Source organism: Miniopterus natalensis, chromosome 1 (assembly GCF_054644295.1).
Source record: "Miniopterus natalensis isolate mMinNat1 chromosome 1, mMinNat1.hap1, whole genome shotgun sequence".
Lineage (NCBI taxonomy): Eukaryota > Metazoa > Chordata > Mammalia > Chiroptera > Miniopteridae > Miniopterus > Miniopterus natalensis.
The window spans coordinates 148,523,471-148,544,831 of record NC_142081.1 but is presented as its reverse complement, the minus strand read 5'-3'; the positions used below and the strand labels follow the sequence as shown (position 1 = coordinate 148,544,831).

The following is a 21,361-nucleotide window of genomic DNA, read 5'->3' as shown; positions in this document are numbered from 1 at the left end:
GGAACTAGTCATTTTCTTATCAGGTTTTATAGTTTCTTTTTATATTATGTTTATTAACTCACTGTGTATAAAATTTGTTGCAAATATTTTTGCCAGTTTGTCATTTACTTTTAACTTTTATGATTTTTGTACACACAAAAACGGTTCTTTTACTTTTTATGTATTATAGTTTGTGGAACTCTTATTATTAAAAAGTATTAATTTTAAAATATTTAATGAATTATTGAATTATTAAATCTTCTAGTGATTTTATGCGTAGAACTCCCTTACTTAACCTGATGTTAGTAAAACACTTACATTACCCTCTAGTATACTTAGAATTTTGTTCTTATATTTAATTTCCAGTTCATCTGGAATTAATTTCAATGTGTAATACAAGAAGAGATTTAAAAATTGAGAAATAGAGCATGTGTGTCATCAAATATATAAAATATAAACATACAATTAGGAACAATTTAACACATTACCACAATGTGAATCCTTGACTAAGGATCTACTTTTTTTTTTTTTAAATTTTTTTTGTTAATCCTCACCTGAGTATATTTTTTCCATTGCTTTTCAGAGAGAGAGTGGAGGGGAATGAGTGGGGGGGGGGAGAGAGAGAAAGAGAAACACAGATGTGAGCTGCCTCCTGCATGTGCCCAGATCAAGGGTGAGGAGCGAACCCGCAACCCAGGTACGTGCCCTTTAGCGGAAATCGAACCCGTGACCCTTTGGTGCTCAGGCCAACGCTCTAACCAATGGACCACACCGGCCAGGACCAAGGGTCTTCTTTTGGGAGAACCCAAGCTAAAGTAATTCATACTGGAAGTGGTCTCAGAAGCAGGATCTCCAATGGAACCCTGGAATTGGACCGCTCACTGGCCAGACTGCAACAAAGACTGCACGGTAAGCTGTGTGAGCTGTAGTAGGTCCTGGCATGCTGTCGGGCCACTATTCCTAAGCGTCTCATTCATGGTGAATCGGGACAGGATGTCGGAGGAAGGGGATATACTGAGTTTACGCAATATCTCGACCATTCAAGAGATATGGCAGCAGCAGTTGTCATGAAAGACTGCCGACGTGGTAGATTCAGTACCATGGGTACACGCTGAAAGCAAATGGTTGGCTCAAGTCAGTAAGCCACTAACTCAGGACACAATGTCAAATCCAGGAAACCTCTATGACACCCACATTTACTGAAGCCAGAGGACAATCCAGGCTGGAAATCAGGCGTGATTGTGAGAGTAGCAGTATTGCAAAGAAGGCGTACACTGTCCTGGCAGATTTACTGTGCTAAGCTCAAAGCCCAGATAGAGAAGAAATGGGAACTTGAGGACAGAATGGAAACATATGGGTACATGTGCTTGGACCCCATCTTCTGCTGAACCATCTAGGCCTCTTGAAATGACCCACTTTCCATTACTCAAGAATAGGCCACACCCCTTGTCAGGAGGCCATACAGAGACCTCATGCGAGTAAGATGCCTCCCAAGATAATTCCTGCACCCATCAAGATTTGCTTTACCTTTCTCAGAGTTTGTAGGCATAGAGCTAGGGTCAAGCTTCAGCATGGCCCACCTAGACAAGTACTGTTCTTATTGGGGAAGCAGGAATTGTTTACCAAAAGTTCCGCAATACCTAGCGTCACTACCATAACTCAGGATTTAATATCCTAGAAGTCCAAATATTGTGCTGGGATGGATTTCTTAAACTCGGGAGAAGTAAATGAGGTGGAAATGCCAAAAGCTTTATCAAAGTTTTCAAATCGAGAGGAGGCTTAGAGAAGGGGCTATGCTTCAACAGATTTAATGCTTAAGACCAGAGAATTCATTAGATGCCTATATTTCCCAGGAGAGCCAAGAAGAAACTCTCTTCACTGAATCAAAAAGAAGAGTGCTCAGGTGCGGCACTGGCATTGTTGAAAAAATTCAGTGACTCTGTCCTTTTCAAGCTGGGATGCACAGTCAGGAAAGCTGCCAGGGAACGAGCTCCTCAGTGTCAACAGGATGGCATGACTGTGGAATAGGAGAGTCCAGGTGGTGTCTCTTAACTGTCAGAGGCAAGATGGATGTAACTGCAGGCATACCTTGGAGATACTGCGAGTTTGGTTCCAGACCACCGCAATGGGAGGAAGTACCGCAATAAAGCTAGTCATAATCTTTTTGCTGGTGGAAGGTCTTGCTTTCAGTTTGTAAAAAAAAATGCAACATCTGTGAAGTGCAATAAAGCAAAGCACAGTAAAATGAGGTATACCTGCACTATATTGGGAAGCAAAACCAGAACAGAAATCAGGGACTCCGACCCCCAGGGATTTGTGGCAATAGCTGATAGACCACATTGCTTCCAGGGGAAAAATAGACGGGTCGTGTGAAGGACGAGTAATGGATCCCCCCAAAGATGTCTACATTTTTATCCCCCGGAACCTGTAAATTTGTTACCTTACCTGGCAAAAAGGAACTTGCAATGGGATTAAGAATCTTGAGGTGGGGAGATTATCATGGATTATCTGGGTGTGCTCAGTGAGGTAAGGTAAGGGAGGCAGGAGGCAGAGGCAGAGACGGGGGTGTCACAACTGAAGCAGAGTTGAAAGAGAGAGAGAGAGAGATTGATTTAAAGATGCAATGCTGCTGGCTTTGAAGACGGAGAAAAGGGCCATGAGTCAAGACGTGCATGTGGCCTCTAGAAGCTGCAAAAGGCAAGGAAGTGGATTCTCTCCCCTAGTGGCTTCAGAAAGAGCATGGCCCACTAACACCTTGATTTGCTCCCAGTGAGATTGATCTCAAACCTCTAACCTCCATAACTGTAAGTTAATATGTATGGTTTTAAGCCACTGTGTTTGCTAGTGTTTGTTATGACGGTTAGTTATATATATCAACTTGGCTAAACTATAGTACCCAGTTATTCAATTAAACCCTAATCTAGGTGTTTCTGTAAAGGTGTTTTGAAGATGTGGTTAATATCCACAACTAGTTTCTAATCCTTTAAGTAAAAGCGATTAGCCTCAATAATGTAGGTGAGCTTCCTTGAATTAGCTGGAGGTCTGAAGAGCAAAAATTGAGATTTCCCAGAGAAGAAAATCTGCCTTAAGCCTATAGTATTAACTCCTGCCTGAGTCTCCAGCCTGCTGGCCTGCTCTACCAGCCCCTACAACCTTGTTAGCCAATTGCTTAAACTACATAAATATATAGCCCTAGCTGTTTTGGCTCAGTGGTTAGAGCATCCACCCACTGAATAAAGGGTCCAGGGTTCGATTCCAGCCAAGGGCATGTACCTCGGTTGCAGGCTCCATCTCTGAATGGGAGCTGGGGCACGTGAGGGAGGCAACCAATCGATGTGTCTTTTTCACATCGATGTATCTCTCTCTCTGAAAAGCAATGGAAAAAATATCCTCAGGTGAGGATTTTTAAAAAATACATAAATATATATAGAGAATCTTCTATTGATTCTGTTTCCCTGGATAACCCTAACCACAACGTTTGCTATAATAGTTATAGGAAATAAATAAATAAATAATTACAGGTAGATAACAAGGGTATTGCTTGATCTGTGTAACCAGAAAAGACCAGATGTAGGTAGGCCAAAAATTGATGTCAGCCATCAAAATAAAAATTTACCAAAATTTTTTTAGCTTCTACACCTGAGCAAGTTTGAGCCAATCATTGGAAAGGGATACCAAGTCCCCCTAAAGATTCTTTCAATCCTTTGGCAAACAGACCTAAACTAGTTTTATCTGGGAAATATACCTGGAAAAGAAAATTATACAGGCTATTAAAGTTTTTGTTGGAAAAAAGATGTGCTAACACTGTGTCAGGAGAACCAAAATGTCATCATGGATCTTTATTACAGTGGGAGTATTTGAAGGCCAAATAAATAGAATGCTTCCCAAGTTCATCTGATAGAGGTCCAATAGGTGCCAAGACTGTGCTCATTTCTCCAGTCCCTAAATACATAAATTAGATGGATATGCTTAGCAGCTATCAGAAACCTCATATTTGCTCCCTAACCCTTGGATTAAAGGCCATAGTGGCAGAAGCAGCCAAGTGGAAGCCTCTGAAAGTGAGCCCTGCTCCAAGATAGTATATCAGAACTATGCTGCACATTGGACAGAACTATGTAGATTTAGTGTCACACTCAAAGGTGTGCACCACTGGATGTCAAAGAAGTGTCCCTACCACATCCCTATTTAATTTGCTGGTCTGACACCTGCAAAAATCAGATGGGTCATGCCAGATAACAGCAGACTACTGTGAACCTAGCCAAGTGGTAGCCCCGATCTCAGCTGTGGGTCCACTGTTGCACTTCTTGTACAGCTATTGATCTGGTGAATTTACCAGGAAGGATATTAGAAGCAGTTCAGATTCACTTTCATGAGAAACGCTACATTCACAATCTTGACCTGGGGTCATGTTAACATTCTTGTGATAAAGGGACCTTGATCATCAGGACCTTCTGTAGAACACCATAGTGGTCCATTCTGCAGATGATATCATTTTAATTGGACCAGGGGAGCAGAAAATGGCTTTCTGGGGAATGCCCTTGTGAGGCAGATGTGGCAGGGTGTGGGAGATTAACCCTACAAATATTCAGAATCCTGCCAAATTTGCGATGTGCTTAGGATTCCAGAAGTTTGTAACATGCTAAAACACCCCCAAAGAAATGGGCAAGTTATTACTCCTTGTACCTTTTGGCACTGAGAAAAGCATTGTGCCTGGTAGTCCTCTTTGGATTTTGAGAAAGAACTTGCCACATTTAGGAATATTGCTCTGACTTACTTATCAGTTGACTCAGACAGCAACTAATTTTGAGTATGGCTTTGAAGCAAATTTAAGCTATGGAGCAAGCATCCTTGCCCCTTAGATCTATGATTCAGCCAATCCCATGATGCTAGAGGTACTTGTGTACCATAAGGCTGCATTTAGAGTCTTTTGCAAGTTCCAACAGAAGAGCCACAGCACTGACCCCTAAGAATTTGGAGCAAGGCTATGCCATCTGCAGCAGCGAACTAGTCACCATCCCAAAAGCAGATTATGGCATGTTACTGGGCCTTAGTGGAGACTGGACTCCTAACCAAGGGATATTAAGTGACTACACAGCAGGAACCACTCACCTTTATCTGTATATCACATCAAGTCATAAGGGGCAGGGTGGGGGGCAAAATAGCAATCCCTCATATTGTGGAAGTGGTACATTCTGGATCCTCGCACCCAAGCAGGTCCAACAAAGCATAAGCAACTTCCATGAGCAGGTGTCCCAGACCCTTACACTACTTGGTTATATCAATGCCTCACCTTTGGTGAGCAGCTAACAGAGAAGGAACAGCTAACAGAAAAGGAAAAACTGGGGCCTGGTTCATGGATAGAGTGACTTGATATGCTTCCAAGTTGAAAATAAGCCACTGCTTAGAAAAATTCATCATGACTTGGACATTTATATTTTAAGTAACCTGTAAGAGAATGTATTTCATATTAATATTCAATTTTTGGCACCCCTGGAGAAATATTCTTTGAGTTCTTGTGAGTGGACTAGTCATTAAAACCTGAGAATTCATAAATCCATTAGCATAAACCTACTCTACCATAGCTAAGCAGAGCAAATTTTTTAAATTATTTATTTATTTATTTATTTATTTATTTATTTATTTATTTATTTTCTACCCAGGGCCACCAAGTGGCTCCAGGCCCTTGCTTGCAGGCCCCCTAAATGTCCTGCAGAGGTTCCCTCCAAATTAAGTGTGGACCAAGTAATTTCCTGTCAGAATCCTGCATGATGCCCTGCCCTAGGAAGAGTCCAAAATTCAGGCTTCAGGACCCCATCCCCATGAATCACCGCTGAGAACTTCTGCAGAGCCACTTTGGATAGTCCCTGTCTCCTGGGCACAGGATCATCTGCTTCTTTTTCCTACTCTTATGGGGCCCAACCTCTTGTTGAGCAACACAGACCCCTGAGAGGCACAGCTTAACGTAAAGTTTCAGCAATAACTACAGGCCTCAACGTACTAGGTATCATGCTTGGACTGACCTGAATTATTAGTAACTCTAAGCTTGTAAAGGACAAAGTAAATATGTCCTTCGGTTTGGTTTCTTTACGTTTTATTCAAGACAATCTCATACTTACAGAAAAGTTGTAAGCACAATACAAAGAACCTTTTCACTAAACCATTTCAGAGTAAGCTGCTCCATCATCCCCAAGTTCTTTAGCGAGTAATCCCTAAGAAGAACATTCTCCTCTCTTACATAACCACAAGGAAACCACCAAAATCAGGAAATTAACTGCCACCATCTATTTCCCAGGCACCATTCAAGTTTTCTCAATTGTCCCAATGATGCTCTTTATTAGAAAAGGAAGCAGTTTAGATCAGGCATCAGATTTATTACGTCTCTTTACCCTCCACGAGCCTGGAATAGTTCCTGAGACTTTGCCTTTCACTATTTTGACAGTTTAAAGACAGTAGGCTAGCTATTTTCTAGAAAGCCCCTCAGTTTGGGTTGGTTTGATGTTTTCTCTTGATTGGATTCAGGATATGCATCTTTGGCAGGAGTATCACAGAAGTGATGCTGTGTTTTCTGCATCCTAACAAATGGCACATACATTTGATATGCCCCATTGCTGGCAATGTTAACTCAGACCACTTAAGTTGGTGTCTGCCAGACTTCACTGTAGCAGTAGAGTCAATCTTCTTTCATTTGTGATCAATGCATATTTTGTAACAAGGTATTTATCAAACCATCAATATATTCATTTATTCTGTTATATTATTAAGGATTAATAGATTCCTTTATTTCTCAATGTAGATAATCTGTTGCTATCATTACATATTTTGATGCTAAAAAAATTGTCCTATGTTTGGCCAGTGGAAGCTGCTTCAAGTAGGCTCCTGTGGTCTTTTGTCGAGTCTCCATCATTCTTTGAGCACTTCCTTTATTCCTCCCCTCCAGTCACCATAAAAGGAAAGGGAGGGGAGGGCAAAGAAAAATAGCTTTCTGTTTATTCTAAGGGCAGAAGAAATGTATTTCACCTCAAACTACAGAAAAATCTTACTATCTCTCACATTTTGGGGACACTCTAAATTACCCCCAAATTGAGACTTGTTTCAAAACAGTAGTAATTATACTAATGATTATCTATAAAGCTGGCAAATTAGGATCAATATTCCATGTATTCAGCAAGTATTTGGCTACAGCCCATAAAACTGTTCAAACTCAGAGGAAAATGAGTATTTGGCAGTTATGCAGTCAAATCGAAAATACAGACAAAAAGTCTGGATGATGCAAGCCCAGGAAAATTTGGGCATATATATTTGATAGTGACATTAAGTGGAAGAATTCCAGGAGTAAGTTCCAGCTGATTCAGCTGGGAAAAGTCATGTATGAGGAATAAATATAAAAAGTTGATACTTCCAGGTTCCAGCTGTTTAACTGCCATACATATGTAGAAGATGGTTAATCATTTTTCTAAAAGTCGCCATTTGGTACCCACTACCATCAGCAATTATTTTTTGAAGTAGCACATTTTACATAGTTGCACTATTTAAAGAAATAGCTTCATTAGTTGATTCCAATAGTACTCATTCCAATCACCCTAAAACTGGAGCATTTTCTCCCCCCAAAATAATTAGATGACTTTTCCTAGTCACCTTTGCTTTATTCTCAACAAATGTTTTTCATATTAGGTTTGAGTTTTTCTGGTTTTGCTTTTGTTTCTGTTCTTCTTATTTAATGTATTTATTTACAGCAGAACCTAAATATTTACATAAGAATCCAGCTCTGACCTTTCTGGCTCTTAAGGTGGGAAGGCCCAGGCCTGGCCCTATACCCGAGCAAACAGACAAGGCAGGCTGAAGGAAAGACTGGTGAAGAATGATGTATTAAGTACCATTTTAGCACTCTAGTCTACCACAGCTTTATGCCTTTATGGAGATTATCTATATCTTCATAAAGGTATAGAAGGGTAGAATATACTATATAGTACAGAACAGTGATTTTCAATCTTTGTCATCTCATGGCACACATAAACTAATTACTAATTTTCTGCAGCACATACACACAAAAAATTTTCTGATCTGCCAAAAAAATAAGTATAATTTTGATTCATTCACACCAGATGGCAATTGTTGGGTTGGTTAGTATCTTTTTTTTTTTTTTTTTTTACAATCTAAGGGAAAAAAGGTTAGTGCCCCTGACTGAACAGTCAGGTATTGCATATTTTAAAAATTCTTCTGGCACACTGGCTGACAATCGCTGGTATAGACTACATAGGTAGAATATACCATAGAATATGAATATGAATATAGATACATATGTATCTAACCTCCAGTCCCAGAGATTCTTTTGTCCAAGGTGTTCTAAATGGCAGGTTGGATCAAGTCCCTGCGAATACTAGCGAGAACAACTTTCAGTCGATTCTGGGCACAGTGGTGTCTTGTTCCAGAATGCTCTCTGCCGGCTCTTCTCTCCATCTTCCCTGGAGGAAGAGACTCCTACGCCCACCGGGGCCACCGCTGCAGTAGAGCGCTGAACTAGCACCCGCCGGCCGGGTCCCACTCCTGGGTCCCTGACCGAGTGCCCGCAGGTGGCGCGGCGGTCGGGCACAAGCCGGGCGTGCCCGGGCCGGGGTGCCTCTCACTGGCTCTTCGCTGTGGGTGCGGGAGACGCGGCTACTAGCATGGGGCTGAGGCGCTCGCCCAGCAGAAAGGTCCAGCTTGGAGCGGGACCTCTCGGGCTTTCGCGCTCCGGCCGGGGCAGGAGGAGAGGGGAAGGGCGGGAAGGGCGGGAATCCCGGGGGAGGGCACATCTCACCCCACGCAGGGGGCGGGGAGGTGCGGCTTCGGAGGGGCGGGAGACGCCCCGCGCCGCGCTGGCCCGGGCCCCTGAAGCGGAGGGGCGGGCGGCTGCGCGCTCTGGCCCTTGGACGCGTTCAGAGTCGCGGGGAGCGCGGGCGCCGTGCGCGCTCCTTTCCCTCCCCAGGCCCCGCACCTGGCAAGGCGCCCTGACGGGGTATGGACGGTGTAAGACAGCCCGGCCCTAAAACGACTCAGAAGAGGGTTTTCTGCAGAAACCGTACTAGTTGGCCGCAGGGTGCTGGGAGAGCGGCGCGGAGAGGACTGAGGCGCCGGGAACTCGGCGAGTTCCACAGCCGTGCCACAGTTCTACTTTGCATTAAGAAAAGATTACATAAAGTCGATCCAGGGCGAGAGGTGAAGCCTGAGAAACGTATTAGGAGGCGGTTTCATTTTTAATTCGAACACTGATTTTAACTGTTCTACACCGCTTAGCAACTGCACAGCTCCATGCCCATGACACGTAGTATATGCAGACATGCCACCCATGTATACATTTATAGTACAGATGGGAGATTTTAAACGTCCCAAACAGTGGGAGCGGCGATCCCAGCTCGGAGGCAGCGAAAGGCAGGAGCGCTTCCCTGCGCCGCGAGGGCCCCCCCGCGCGGGCGCCTCCAGCCCCGCCGGCAGCCGCGGGCCGCGCACGTCTAACCGAAGCCGCCGGGCTGTCACCGTGAGCCCGCTCCTAGCCCGTCCACGCAGCCCAGCCTCCGGAGGGGCGACACCCCACCGGGGTCGAATTACAGCCGTCAATTAACATATGAATTTAACGAACCTGAAGACCGGAGGGCGGGGGCGGGGAGGGCTGGCGCCGCGGTCCGAGGACGCAGGAACTTTTCGCCGGGTGTAAAAACTCTTTGATTGGCTGCTCGCACGCGCCTGCCCGCGCCCTCCATTGGCTGGGCAGACACGCGACCGGCGCGAGGAGGGGGCTGGGAGAGGAGCGGGGGGGAGCCACACTGGCGCGTGCCGCTTTTTAAAGGGGCGCAGCGCCTTCAGCAACCGGAGAAGCTTCGTTGCACGCGACCCGGTGTGTGATCTCCGAGTGGGTGGGGGAGGGTCGAGGAGAACAAAAATAAGACATTGCAGCCGAGACCCGGGAAGGGCTTTTTTGTTGTGGTTGAGCTGCTTTGCCAGTGCCTCCTCCGACCCCGCGCCTCCGAGCCTCTACGGTGCAATGTCCCGCCTGCTGCACATAGAAGAGTGGGCTGAAGTGAAGGAGTTAGGGGCCCACCATCGCCATCCCCAGCCTCACCACCTCCCGCAGCCGCCACAGCCACCCGCGACCCTGCAGACGAGAGAGCATCCCGTCTACCCGGCCGAGCTGTCCCTCCTGGACAGCACCGACCCACGCGCCTGGCTGGCTCCCACTTTGCAGGGCATCTGCACGGCACGCGCCGCCCAGTACCTGCTGCATTCCCCCGAGCTGGGTGCCTCCGAGGCCGCGGCGCCCCGGGAGGAGGTGGACAGCCGGGGGGAGCTGGGGAGGAGAAGCGGCGGCGTTGGCGGCAGCAGTAGCAAGAGTCCCGGCCCGGTGAAAGTGCGGGAACAGCTGTGCAAGCTGAAAGGCGGGGTGGTGGTCGATGAGCTGGGCTGCAGCCGCCAGCGCGCCCCTTCCAGCAAACAGGTGAACGGGGTCCAGAAGCAAAGGCGGCTGGCGGCCAACGCCAGGGAGCGACGCAGGATGCACGGGCTGAACCACGCCTTCGACCAGCTGCGCAACGTTATCCCGTCCTTCAACAACGACAAGAAGCTCTCCAAGTACGAGACCCTGCAGATGGCCCAGATCTACATCAACGCCTTGTCCGAGCTGCTGCAAACGCCCAGCGGCGGGGAGCAGCCGCCGCCGCCGCCAGCGTCTTGCAAAAGCGACCACCACCACCTTCGTGCCGCCGCGCCCTACGAAGGCGGTGCGGGCACCGCGACTGCGGCGGGGGCACAGCCAGCCCCCGGAGCGGGCCAGCGGCCCACCCCGCCTGGAAGTTGTCGGACTCGCTTTTCGGCGCCAGCCTCGGCGGGAGGATACTCCGTGCAGCTGGACGCTTTGCACTTCTCAACTTTCGAGGACAGCGCCCTGACGGCGATGATGGCGCAAAAGAACCTGTCTCCTTCGCTGCCCGGGGGCATCCTGCAGCCGGTGCCGGAGGAAAGTAGCAAAACTTCGCCCCGGTCTCACAGAAGCGACGGGGAGTTTTCCCCCCATTCCCATTACAGTGACTCAGACGAGGCAAGTTAGGAAGGTGACAGAAACCCTGAAAACAGACAGATACAAAATCGCCCTTTCCCAGTGCGCGGGAAGCCCCGCGGTTAAAGATCCCCGCGCCCTTTTAATTTTTGCTCAGCGACGGTCGTTGTTTAGCAACGACTTGGCTTCAGATGGCAGCTACATTGGATGGTTTGCAAAAGCCGCCGCTATTCCGAGCTTCCCATCGTCCAATATTGTTTGATGAAAACTTGTTGTTAAAGTTGTGTTTTTCCCTCCCACCTTCTGCTCCCCCTATAGATAGATGAGGTATAATTAATTATATATACCTATATATGGCATCATTATTCTACTTCCCTGCTGCCAATACGCTGCTAAAACGTCGCATCTTCTCTATCGCTGGTTTGTGTTTAATTTATTTTATGCCCTGGGCATCCATCCCTGTGTGTTGCGCGCACTCACGTGTGGGAGAGTTAGTATTCCTAAATTGTTTCCCAAAATGCATTATGAAACTCAAAGTTAAGACTTCCAAAGTGAATAACTTTTGACTATGGAATTGTTCGAAAACGGGGAACTGAAGTTTGTATATTGTATAGACATACCCAGTATGTATATCGGATCGCGAGGAAGTTGGCGTCTGTTAGGAAACTTGGCGCACGCACTTTATCAGCCGCGACTGTCGCGGCTCCGGGACAAACTCAACTGCCAATTGCAGACCAGTTTTGTTTTTTTAAACACGGCCACTTATTATCCTTAAGCTCTTTGCAAATGTTTGTTTTTTAAAAAAATTAAATTAAAAAAGCATATCCAGTAGTGTCAAAAGTATTTGGTCAATTTTATTTTTGCTTTGTTAATGTTAGAAAACTTATTTATTATCGAGTGTTTGCTACCATTTCTACTTACCTTGATTCATTTTTTACGTTTTCTACTTGAGATCATTTTATTTTAAGTTAGCAAAGCCATTGCCATTGTTTTATGTATTTCCTTTTGCAAATGATAAAATAAACTTTAAAATAACTTTTATTTGTCAGTTATTCCATTCTAATATAAGCATTGAAAACAGCTTAAAAATAACCTTGCAGACTTGAACTGTCTTCTATTAAATGCGAATTTCTGCGATCTAAGAGTTTTGAAGAAAATTCCGTTATACACCTTATATCTTGAAGTAGGACCAGAAACCCTAAGGGCACAAAAGCGCTCGTCAATTAAATTGTGAAATAAAACTTCTCCCGAATTTGCAACAGTATTGCCCTTGGATAGTCATGATCTTTCCAGTCTTTCTCTCTCCTGGCCCCAACCACCTCTGCAAGGGAAGGCACGTGTTTCAGGTCTCCTAGGATTTCACCGGGAGTAGTGAACTTCACCAGGGTTACCTATTTCCACTTCATAAAAACCTTAAAGCTGCAAGCTTTTCTTGTTAATGTCAAATTCACGGCACAAGCCCATTCTCTCTCTCCCTCCCTTTGCTCTCTCACCCTCTCTCCCTTCTTCCTTCCCTCTTTCTGGGGGGAGGGAAGTTTGAAGGTAAAGAGGGAACAATGGAAAAGAACTTGAGGGAAAGCGGTTAAGGTTAATTGATTCAAAAATTAGAAGCCTGCACTATTCCTAGGAAATTGTTGACCACCACTCATTTTTTCTTTACAATCGTTTCTGCTTCTCCCAGTGTCGGTGATAATGCTTGCTTTTATTTTGACCTTCCGAATTAGTAACTATGTAGAAAGCATTTAACTACATTTATTGTCAGTTGCAAAAATTAAACGGTGCCCGCCATCTCTCACTCCAGGGTTCTCACTAAGAAATAGCCTGTTCTGGGTCTCAGGACCATAACATTTTGAAAAAGCTAATACAGTGGGGGGGGGGGGGGGGGCAAGAATAGAAAGCGGAATTTTAAAAATGTATTTTGCAAACGTGAAAGTGAAGACGGGGGCGACGTTCCACTGGATGAACACCGCTGAATTGGGGAGGTTGATTTTAAACCAAATCTTTTCTATCCCTTGTCTTCATTGGGATAACAAATTTCCAGAGCAAGGAAGAGGGGACAGAAAGCGAGAAATGGTTATTGTTTCACTCGCTCCTGGCATCTCCCTTCCTCGCAGCACCTTGAAAAGAGGAGAGAGCGCCCTAAACTGGGTGCAGAAAAAGTGATGCGCGAGGGACAGAGTTCTGGTCTAAGGTACAGAACTTCAGCAGCACCTTTTAGCGGACCACCTGGGCGTATCCATGGCTTTAAGCCGAAGCCTAAGATCCAGGGAAGCCAAAGAAAGCCTCGGCCAGCTCTCCGGGAGCGGTGGGCGGCGGCTAGACACACTTTCCAGGAGCAGAAACAATGCACCTGGCCCTGAGATAACCTTTTGCACCCACCGAGTTTGCCGTGCTCGCGATAAACATCAGGAATCTTCTGGCTGCTGAATAAATCAAGCTATTGCTGCTGACACATTCCCCTTTCGCTCTCAATAAGCAGACAGCAACCCTGCAGGATGAACCCACGCGTATTTTTATAGTGCTTTGGCTTGGTTTTCCGCGTGCGGGGGGGGGGGGGGGAAGAGGCTGGAGGATGCTTTTACCTGTAAAGAATCTGAGGAGGGGGAGGACAGGACCAAGAAAAATAAAGTTGTGATGGTTTTTTTCCTCCAAGAAAACTATATGTCATTTTCAAAAATCTTTGTTCATTTTGTGTTAACCAGAGGAAAAAGACTCTTCCAAAGTTATTTCTTTTTCTTTTCATGGACTTGTAGAAATTTTAAAACAGAAATGACAAGAGGAACCACCTTGGCCATCTTTTATGAATGTCCCTGCCCCTGACTGCCTCTGAATTACACAGACAGAAAGTGTCAATTTCCGGAACTGGATCTTACTACTCCCATCCACGAGGTCCCTACACCCACAAATTTTTGAAAATTTGTGGATAGGAGCTACAACTATGCACATGTTCAGAGGGTGTTTTTTTTTTCCTTCTTGTACCACAATAATAATCAGATGTTTCACTTTTAAATGTCAGTGGCCTTATATACGAATTGGAGATAACGTCCACTTCCCTTAAGGAAGTCCCTTGACATTTCTTCTCGTGAAAAAAACAAACAAACTGAATATCAGATTGGGAATTCTGTATCATACTGATTGAAAGTGTGGATGAATTCTTCTAACCCATCAAAACATGCACAAAAAGCCAAATCCCCTTGTGGCAAATGAAGTGTTCAAAGTTCAAATGAAGACCTTAACCTCTTTTCTTTACTTCATTCTATTTCTTTCTTCTTATGCTGGCATTTCTTTGAAAGAGATGTACAATCACATTTCCATTTTAAGGTTCTGCTCTGGAGTTTGCATAACAAACGTTTGGCAGCTCGCTCTCTTACACTCCATTAACAAGCTGTAACGTAGAGCTGCAGGTTGCTATAATCTCATTAATATTTTGGAAACTTGAATATTGAGTATTTCTGAGCACTCATTCCCCATATGCCAGACCACTCCTACCATGCTGACTGGTTCCTTTCTCTCCATTATTAGCAATTAGCTTCTACCTTCCAAAGTCAGATCCAAGTATCCAAGATACTAGCAAAGGAATCAACTATGTGTGCAAGTTAAGCATGCTTAATATCACCCAAACAAACAAAGAGGCAGCATTTCTTAAAGTAATGAAGATAGATAAATCGGGTTAGTCTTTTGCGACACTGCTGGTGCTTTCTAGGGTTTTATATACGTTAAGCAACTTGTTTTATATTCTGTCTTTGCCTTCTACCCACCACCACTTTTATTTGTGGAGGGTTTTGGCTCACCACTCTTTGGGAAACTTATGCATTTCACTGAAAGCTGAAGGGAGATTATTTTTGGCAACTGACAAGTTTAAGCGTGTTCTGTTTGGAACATTGCTAACTGGGGGGTCTTGACCAGAAAAAGGGGGAGTTAATTTACTTAATCTTAACCACTGCAGGACCAATGCGTTCATTAGGCCTGTCTATTGATTTTAGACATCTAAACCTGAACCAAGTAAGGGGTCTTTTATCAAAGGGCATCTTGTAATGATTTCTCTTCTTTGTACTCTTTAAAGTTCAAGAAACAATCAACTTCTTCTTGGCTGTTCCAAACCCCAGTTAGAACTGGAAACAAAAGTGCAGAGCCATTTGTCAATTGCAACTTACACTTGTCCGTTGCAAATCCGAGAAACCAGCAAGTGCGTACCGGTGAGTTTAGGGACAATCTCCAGTCGTTGGATTTACTTGCAGTTTGTTTTGTGAGAAGGGGCGGAAGATTGGGGGTGGGGGCTGGATATATATAGCAAAAGCTTACGTTTTCCCCGCTGTTGTTGACTCCTCTGGCCAACCACCCTCATCCTAGGCTGACAGGGCCCCAGACGCCAACCACTGGGCTCCCCCTGCCTTTCTGCTAGGCCCCGAACAACAAAAGGCAAACATAGCGCAGAATGGGTTAAATTTTGGGCAGCCGACGAGAAGTCGGGAGAAGATAAAGAAAAGGACAGGAACCAAGAAGCGTGGGGGTGGTTTGCCGTAATGTGAGTGTTTCTTAATTAGAGGCCGGCTGACAATAGAGGGGCTGGCAGAGGCTCCTGGCCGCGGTGCGCAGCGTCTGGAGCGGAGCACGCGCTGTCAGCTGGTGAGCGCGCTCTCCTTTCAGGCAGCTCCCCGGGGAGCTGCGCAGCCACATTTAACACCAGCATCACCCCTCCCCGGCCGCCTCCTCCGAGCCGACAGCCCTCCTTGGCCCCCCACCGGCAGAACTCACAGAAGCGAGAGCCCCTCGCCGCCTCCCGGGCCCGACCCAGGCCCCTCTCCTCCCCCAGCTGCGCAGCGGGAGCCGCCACTGCCCGCTGCACCTCCCAGCAACCGGCCGGGCGAGCAAAGAAGCTGCGCAGAGTTACAGCCAAGCGGTGCCAAGGGGAGGGGAGGCTGCGGGGCTGTCCCAGGGAAGTTCGGCTGGGGGCCGAGGCACCTGAGGCACTGAGCCGAGACCGAGGGGAGGCGTGCGCACCGGCGGGCGCAAGGGGCCTTAGACGTGCCGCCCGCCGACCGCGCCACTACCGGCCCAGAGCTGGTAATGGAAGATCCATTCACCTTTTCTGGTCATAAATACATTTCTTCGGTCCCTCCCTTATCCTAAAATGTTCCATCTTCTCTATATTTTCGGATGCTGCTGCAGTTCTGAGAGTTTAAACGTCAACTGCACGGAGTGCACTGGCTTTGTCTCCCGCAACCCAGAGCTGGGGCACAGGTGTATGACTTTTATTCCTTCAGCTCCTTAAGGAAAGAAAAGCAGAATTAAGCAGTTTGGTCCAAAGATTGTGGGATTCTTTACATCCCAGTGTTCCTCTTCCTATTTCACTCCTGCTTTCTCTGACCCAAAATAAACAAGCAAATAAAATGGGGTTTTGTTGCCTAATCTGCAGTGAGGCCAGGCCCATGCTGCAAGTTCATACTTTTCCCCAGGGAAACCAGAAGTTTCCTCCATAGGGATGAAAAATGAGATGCTCTCCAATATAAATATTGCTTTTTAACAATTCTGATTAAAGAGTTAAGAGATCTGATAGAAAGAAATGGTGTTCTGGCGGCCAGCTGGTCCGCCAGGCCTCCCTACTGTCAGAATGATGAAGGAAGGTGCGAGCTAGGATCTGAGGTGGCTGTCTTGGGATTTCTCAAGCCAACAGATATGTTGCTCTTTTGGGCCACTGACCACTTATTTGTCTTTTCTAGAGATAGTTCTTCACAAGCCTTCCTATCTTCTGACGCCTACAAACTCCTAGTGCTGAGATGCTGGTGGAAGAAGGATTAGGATTCGGAGGGATCTTCCACCTTGAGGCAGGAGTGAGGCAGTATTTGAGGATGGAGTAAGCATCCTGTGTGGCCAAACCTTAAAGGCCACAAAACTAGGAGAGATCTGAAAAAACATAGAGCTACTAGTGGACCAGGAAATGGCAAGTCAGTTCTTTTCATTTTCAATAACTCGTATCTGCTTCAGGAAACAACCTAGCAGACATGTACAAAATACTTTTTCTTTAAATTTTCTTATGATCCAAGAGATGTTGATTCAGTAGGTCAAAGAAGAATGCCAGAATCTGCACACAGGATTCCCAGGTGAATTTGGTGCAAGTGCAGCCAAGCACTACACTATGAAATGCAATGATCTGAAGGAGTTTCTCTTAGATCTCGTTTTTGAAATTGCTTATGAAAATAAACACTGGCTAAATAATCCCCTTTTGCCTCCTTTTATAATACTCAGTCATTTTTCCAAGAAGAGAGAAGTAAACAACTTAGCTTCTTGGAGCCTGTAAACCTGACTTTGTTGCTTTCATTGGGACTGGGACAATACGCTCCAGGCCTGATGTGTCTCAACTCTGAAGTAGTACCATCTGTTTTTGGAGGCATAGGGACATCAGACCAGGAGATATAAGACCTCTGCCCCCTGGCTCTGTGAGAGAAGCCAAAATCATAACCAGTTAGTGCTTGTGTGAAAAGCAGGGAGTAAACATTTTCTCAGGCTACACAAACTCTTAAGAGAAACAGGAGACAGGGTCAGGTTGTCACAAAGCGCTTTGTTTAAGGTAGGTAGACTTAGTCATGTCACTCCATAATAACTCCAGCCTGAATTCATTGAGCCATTGACTTCGATGGAAGAGTCAGACACCTATAACCTAACTGTAGTAGTAGTTGTTCTCTTGTGTTGATAACTATAATCAGAATACCAAAAATACAATTTTATGATTTAGAAGGCAATGATCTCATGAAATAAGCATGAGTTCCTTTGGTAATTCTTTTATTCCTTCCAAAGTCTTGCTCCACTGCCTCTTATTCATAGTTCCATATCTCTTCCTTTTCTTCATCAATGAATGGGCACTTACTGGGTACTGAAGTCAGAGTAGCACTGGGATTAACCACCATGAGAGATACACAACCATAAAATAGAGCCCCAGTACTGAGAATTTGGTGGAATCTGAGAATGAAACATAGAAAGAAATGTCATCCCCTAGGTGAGAATAGCATTCTTGCTACAAATGGGCCAACCAGCTTTGTAGCCTTATGTTTGTCATTAAATTATTTCATCCACAGTTCCAGGGGCACCCTGTTCGTAGCCTTCACTGTTTCCCTTAAAAATAGTAGAGATTCCAAGTGGTTTGAAATCCTCAGTGCTAATCTTCAAATCAACCACAGTCCCAATCTCTTCCTCTAGAGTTCAGAGGATACCTTTATTTTGTTTCTTCGAAGTTGTGAGTAAGATTGCAGTCATTATTTCATACCAGAAGAAACTGAGGCCTCTGAGAGAGATTAAATTGCCTGCTAAAGATAATGTAGCATTGGTACCAAGGAAATCATGGCCCATGGCAACACAGGTCTACTCTGAATCTAGACTCAGTGTCCTCGTGTTCTTTCCACAACACTCACCTGCTTCAGGTGCATATTTTCAGCCAGTCGCCTTACACCCAATCCTCCTATTCTTGGTATGTTCTGGGTGATAGAGATTCATTCCTGAACTCTTCCTTTTTACATTTGCTCCAGAAAGAGATAATTCTTTGAAGATGGACATGGATGAAGCTCCATTTCCAGGTGATAGATTCAAGTCAACTGGTTAGAATAATTTTCATTTAGAATGCCAGCCTTCTTCCTTGATTCACCTGACACTGGATATGAGTGCCTCTTATTCTATATAGAAATTCCTTTATGACCTCATCTAGAAAAATCCATCCACATACTAAATAGCACATGTAGGTTAGGGGATAAGCCTAAAGAATGTCACATAAAACTGTGTCCTGAAGACTAATGGCCCCAAAGCAGGTCATTTCCCAAAAGTATGCTTGTAAGGATGGTAAGAAAATGGGGCTATAACTTTTATTGTTTCTTTTGGAGGGAGAAGTAAATTAACCTGCTACATTTGTAGCTGTGGATTCATTCAGAGATAACATACATTTTTTATTCACCTGGTCATCTGAGCTATTGGCTTTTTTCCCCTTAAACCTTGTTCCAAAGATTTACCACTGTCTGGGTGGTTCAATGTCTGAAAAGCACCTCTCTGTTTCGAAAAGTTCTGTTCTTTATCTATCATGAGTCAGTACTCCATTTAATAATACTTCAATTTGTTGGTTTAAGGCAATCTAGTCTATATTAGTTGTGACTTAGATGCTTTCAACCCCCCCCCCCAAAAAGAGTGAAATGGAGAGTAGGTGGTATTTGAAAAGAAAAATATATTTCTAATCAAAAAAGAAAAGATTGCAAGCAATTATATAGGCCACATTTAGGACCAAGGGGTAAACTTTGTATTTGCTGCCATGCCTAGATATTGTTCCATAGCATATGTGTCCCCAATTGCTCTTTCTCCCACCTACATACCAGGACGGCTACAAAGGGTTTAGTTCAGAGCTTTTTTGCCAATACCTAAACCCACACTGCTTCCTAATATGTCCTGCATTATGATACTACATTACCCATCTGGCCAAACTTCCCCTCACTATTTTGGAACATCTATATGGCTCCTATTTCTAGAAAGGAAGCAAAAGCTGTGACATAGACTTTTCTTTTTAGCCTTACTGTGAAAATGACCCTAAAGAGTTCACTGTAGGCTAGGAGGCTACAAAAATATATATGTCTTTCCTCTACCGTGTCTATTTTGCTATCAACAAAGAGAGATGTGATCTCCCCAGGCCAAGAGCATTGGTTTTATTTCAATGTTTTCTCATGTATTCATGGACTGGAGGATGGAGGTGGGGAGGCACGGTTACTCAGCCAAAGACTCTATTAATGAAGGAGGCTTCCTGAGGCTACAGAAGGGCAGGAGTGATTTAATAGAGACCATTTGGAAGCATCTCTGGAGCACTTTTCCAGGTGCCAGGCATTTTATATGTAGGTCTCTCTTGGTAGACCCCTCTCCAGCTTAATACTCCTGGTAAATAAGGAAGACTATAATCCATCTTGTTAACTGAGGGTTCTCCTCAAAAGTTTGCTTTCACCTCTGAGCTCACCTTCTGGGTGCCTCCCCAACACTTCAAGCTCTGGTGAAGATTCATCTTTTTTCTTTTTTTGTGCAGAGCTCTACACACACAATTCAAATCACTGGAACTGCTGATTTATTTTTACAGGACCAGCCCCTGGAGGGTAGGAACCCATGTCTAATTTGACTTTGCCACTGACCCTATTGTAGGCAGATCATGACCATGGAAGACAGAAGTAAGAATCCAGGTCATCCAGCCTCTGTGAGCTCTGCCACACAATTCCTTGTCTCAGTATCTCTTTAAATTAGAGTCTGAAATGATTGTAGCCAACACTAGAACCCTCCCTTTGTGTCTTAAAAACAGGTTCTCCCCACCCTGTTACAAAGGCTTTTAGTTTTAGCTTTTTTCCTAAGCACTGAATCCCCTAAGTAGAGGTTCACGCTTCCTCCTCTGCGCTCCAATGGTTCTCCTAACAAGTGACATTGTAACTATTTTGGAAGCTCTATTCTGGGAGTCCCTAGAGTCAGGGCAAGGTCTTACTCACGTTATTATCCGAGCTCACAGACTCCCAATATGCCCTCTCCAAGATCTACCTGGAACTGTAAATGCCCCTCGATCAGCCTTGGGTAGGGGCTTCCGAGCTGACTGCGCACCGCGGAGGCCTGAGACCGCGCTGCCCCCGGGGTCCCCCTGCAGGACCCCCGTCCCCCCCATTTCTGGCTCGGGGAGTTTGCAGCGCAGCGTCCGCCCTGCGCACCAGCTTCCCTGTGAGCTCACCTGCTCCGCTCATTCCCTCCCTTGGGTTTCCACCTCCCCACCATTTCCCCCAGTTCTCGCGTCGTCCCTCGGTCCCTTCCCCGCTTTTCCCTCCCTCGAGCCCTGGATCTTTGATCTCTGATACTGAGACTTCTTAGCTGGCGGTTTGATTTCGCGTCCGGGCCCCTGTGCCAGCACCACCCTGGCCTCGCCGGGCTGCCTTCCCGGGGTTTTCCCTCTGCGCCTCCGCCCGCCACGGGCAGGGTGCGGCCTGAGCGGCCCGCGGCGGGGGCGGGCGGGCGCCCCGCTGGCTGCGGGGGGCCGGGCGGGGTCGGAGCCTAGCGAGCCCCAGGGGGAGCGCGGACTCTGCAGCGCCCCCTGTGGGAGCAGCTGCGGCCTTCGCCCCTGACCCCGGCCGGGGACCGGAGCAGAGGCGGGGCGGGGCGGGTGGGCTGCAGAGAACTGGGGAAGCCCGACGGGCTGTCCGTGTGAACTGAAGAGTTGTTATCTCCCCTATTATTTTCCCCTCCCCTCTCCTGACAAAACACCCGGCAGTGTTTCTGGTGGCCGCGCCGCCGACTCTGGCTCCTCATCCCGGTTAATCAGCTCGGGATCACTGGTGCAGGTCAGCGTCAGCCCATCTGTCTGATCGA

The 21,361-nt window shown here is 46.0% G+C and overlaps 1 protein-coding gene across 1 annotated transcript; it reads left to right on the top strand.

Moving 5' to 3' along the window:
- Positions 1–9,997: 9,997 nt before the first annotated feature.
- On the top strand, positions 9,998–11,056 carry ATOH1 (atonal bHLH transcription factor 1). The gene has a single exon (XM_016206307.2). It carries the CDS (start codon positions 9,998–10,000, stop codon positions 11,054–11,056), a length of 1,059 nt encoding a protein of 352 aa, XP_016061793.1.
- The last annotated feature ends 10,305 nt before the right edge of the window (positions 11,057–21,361 follow it).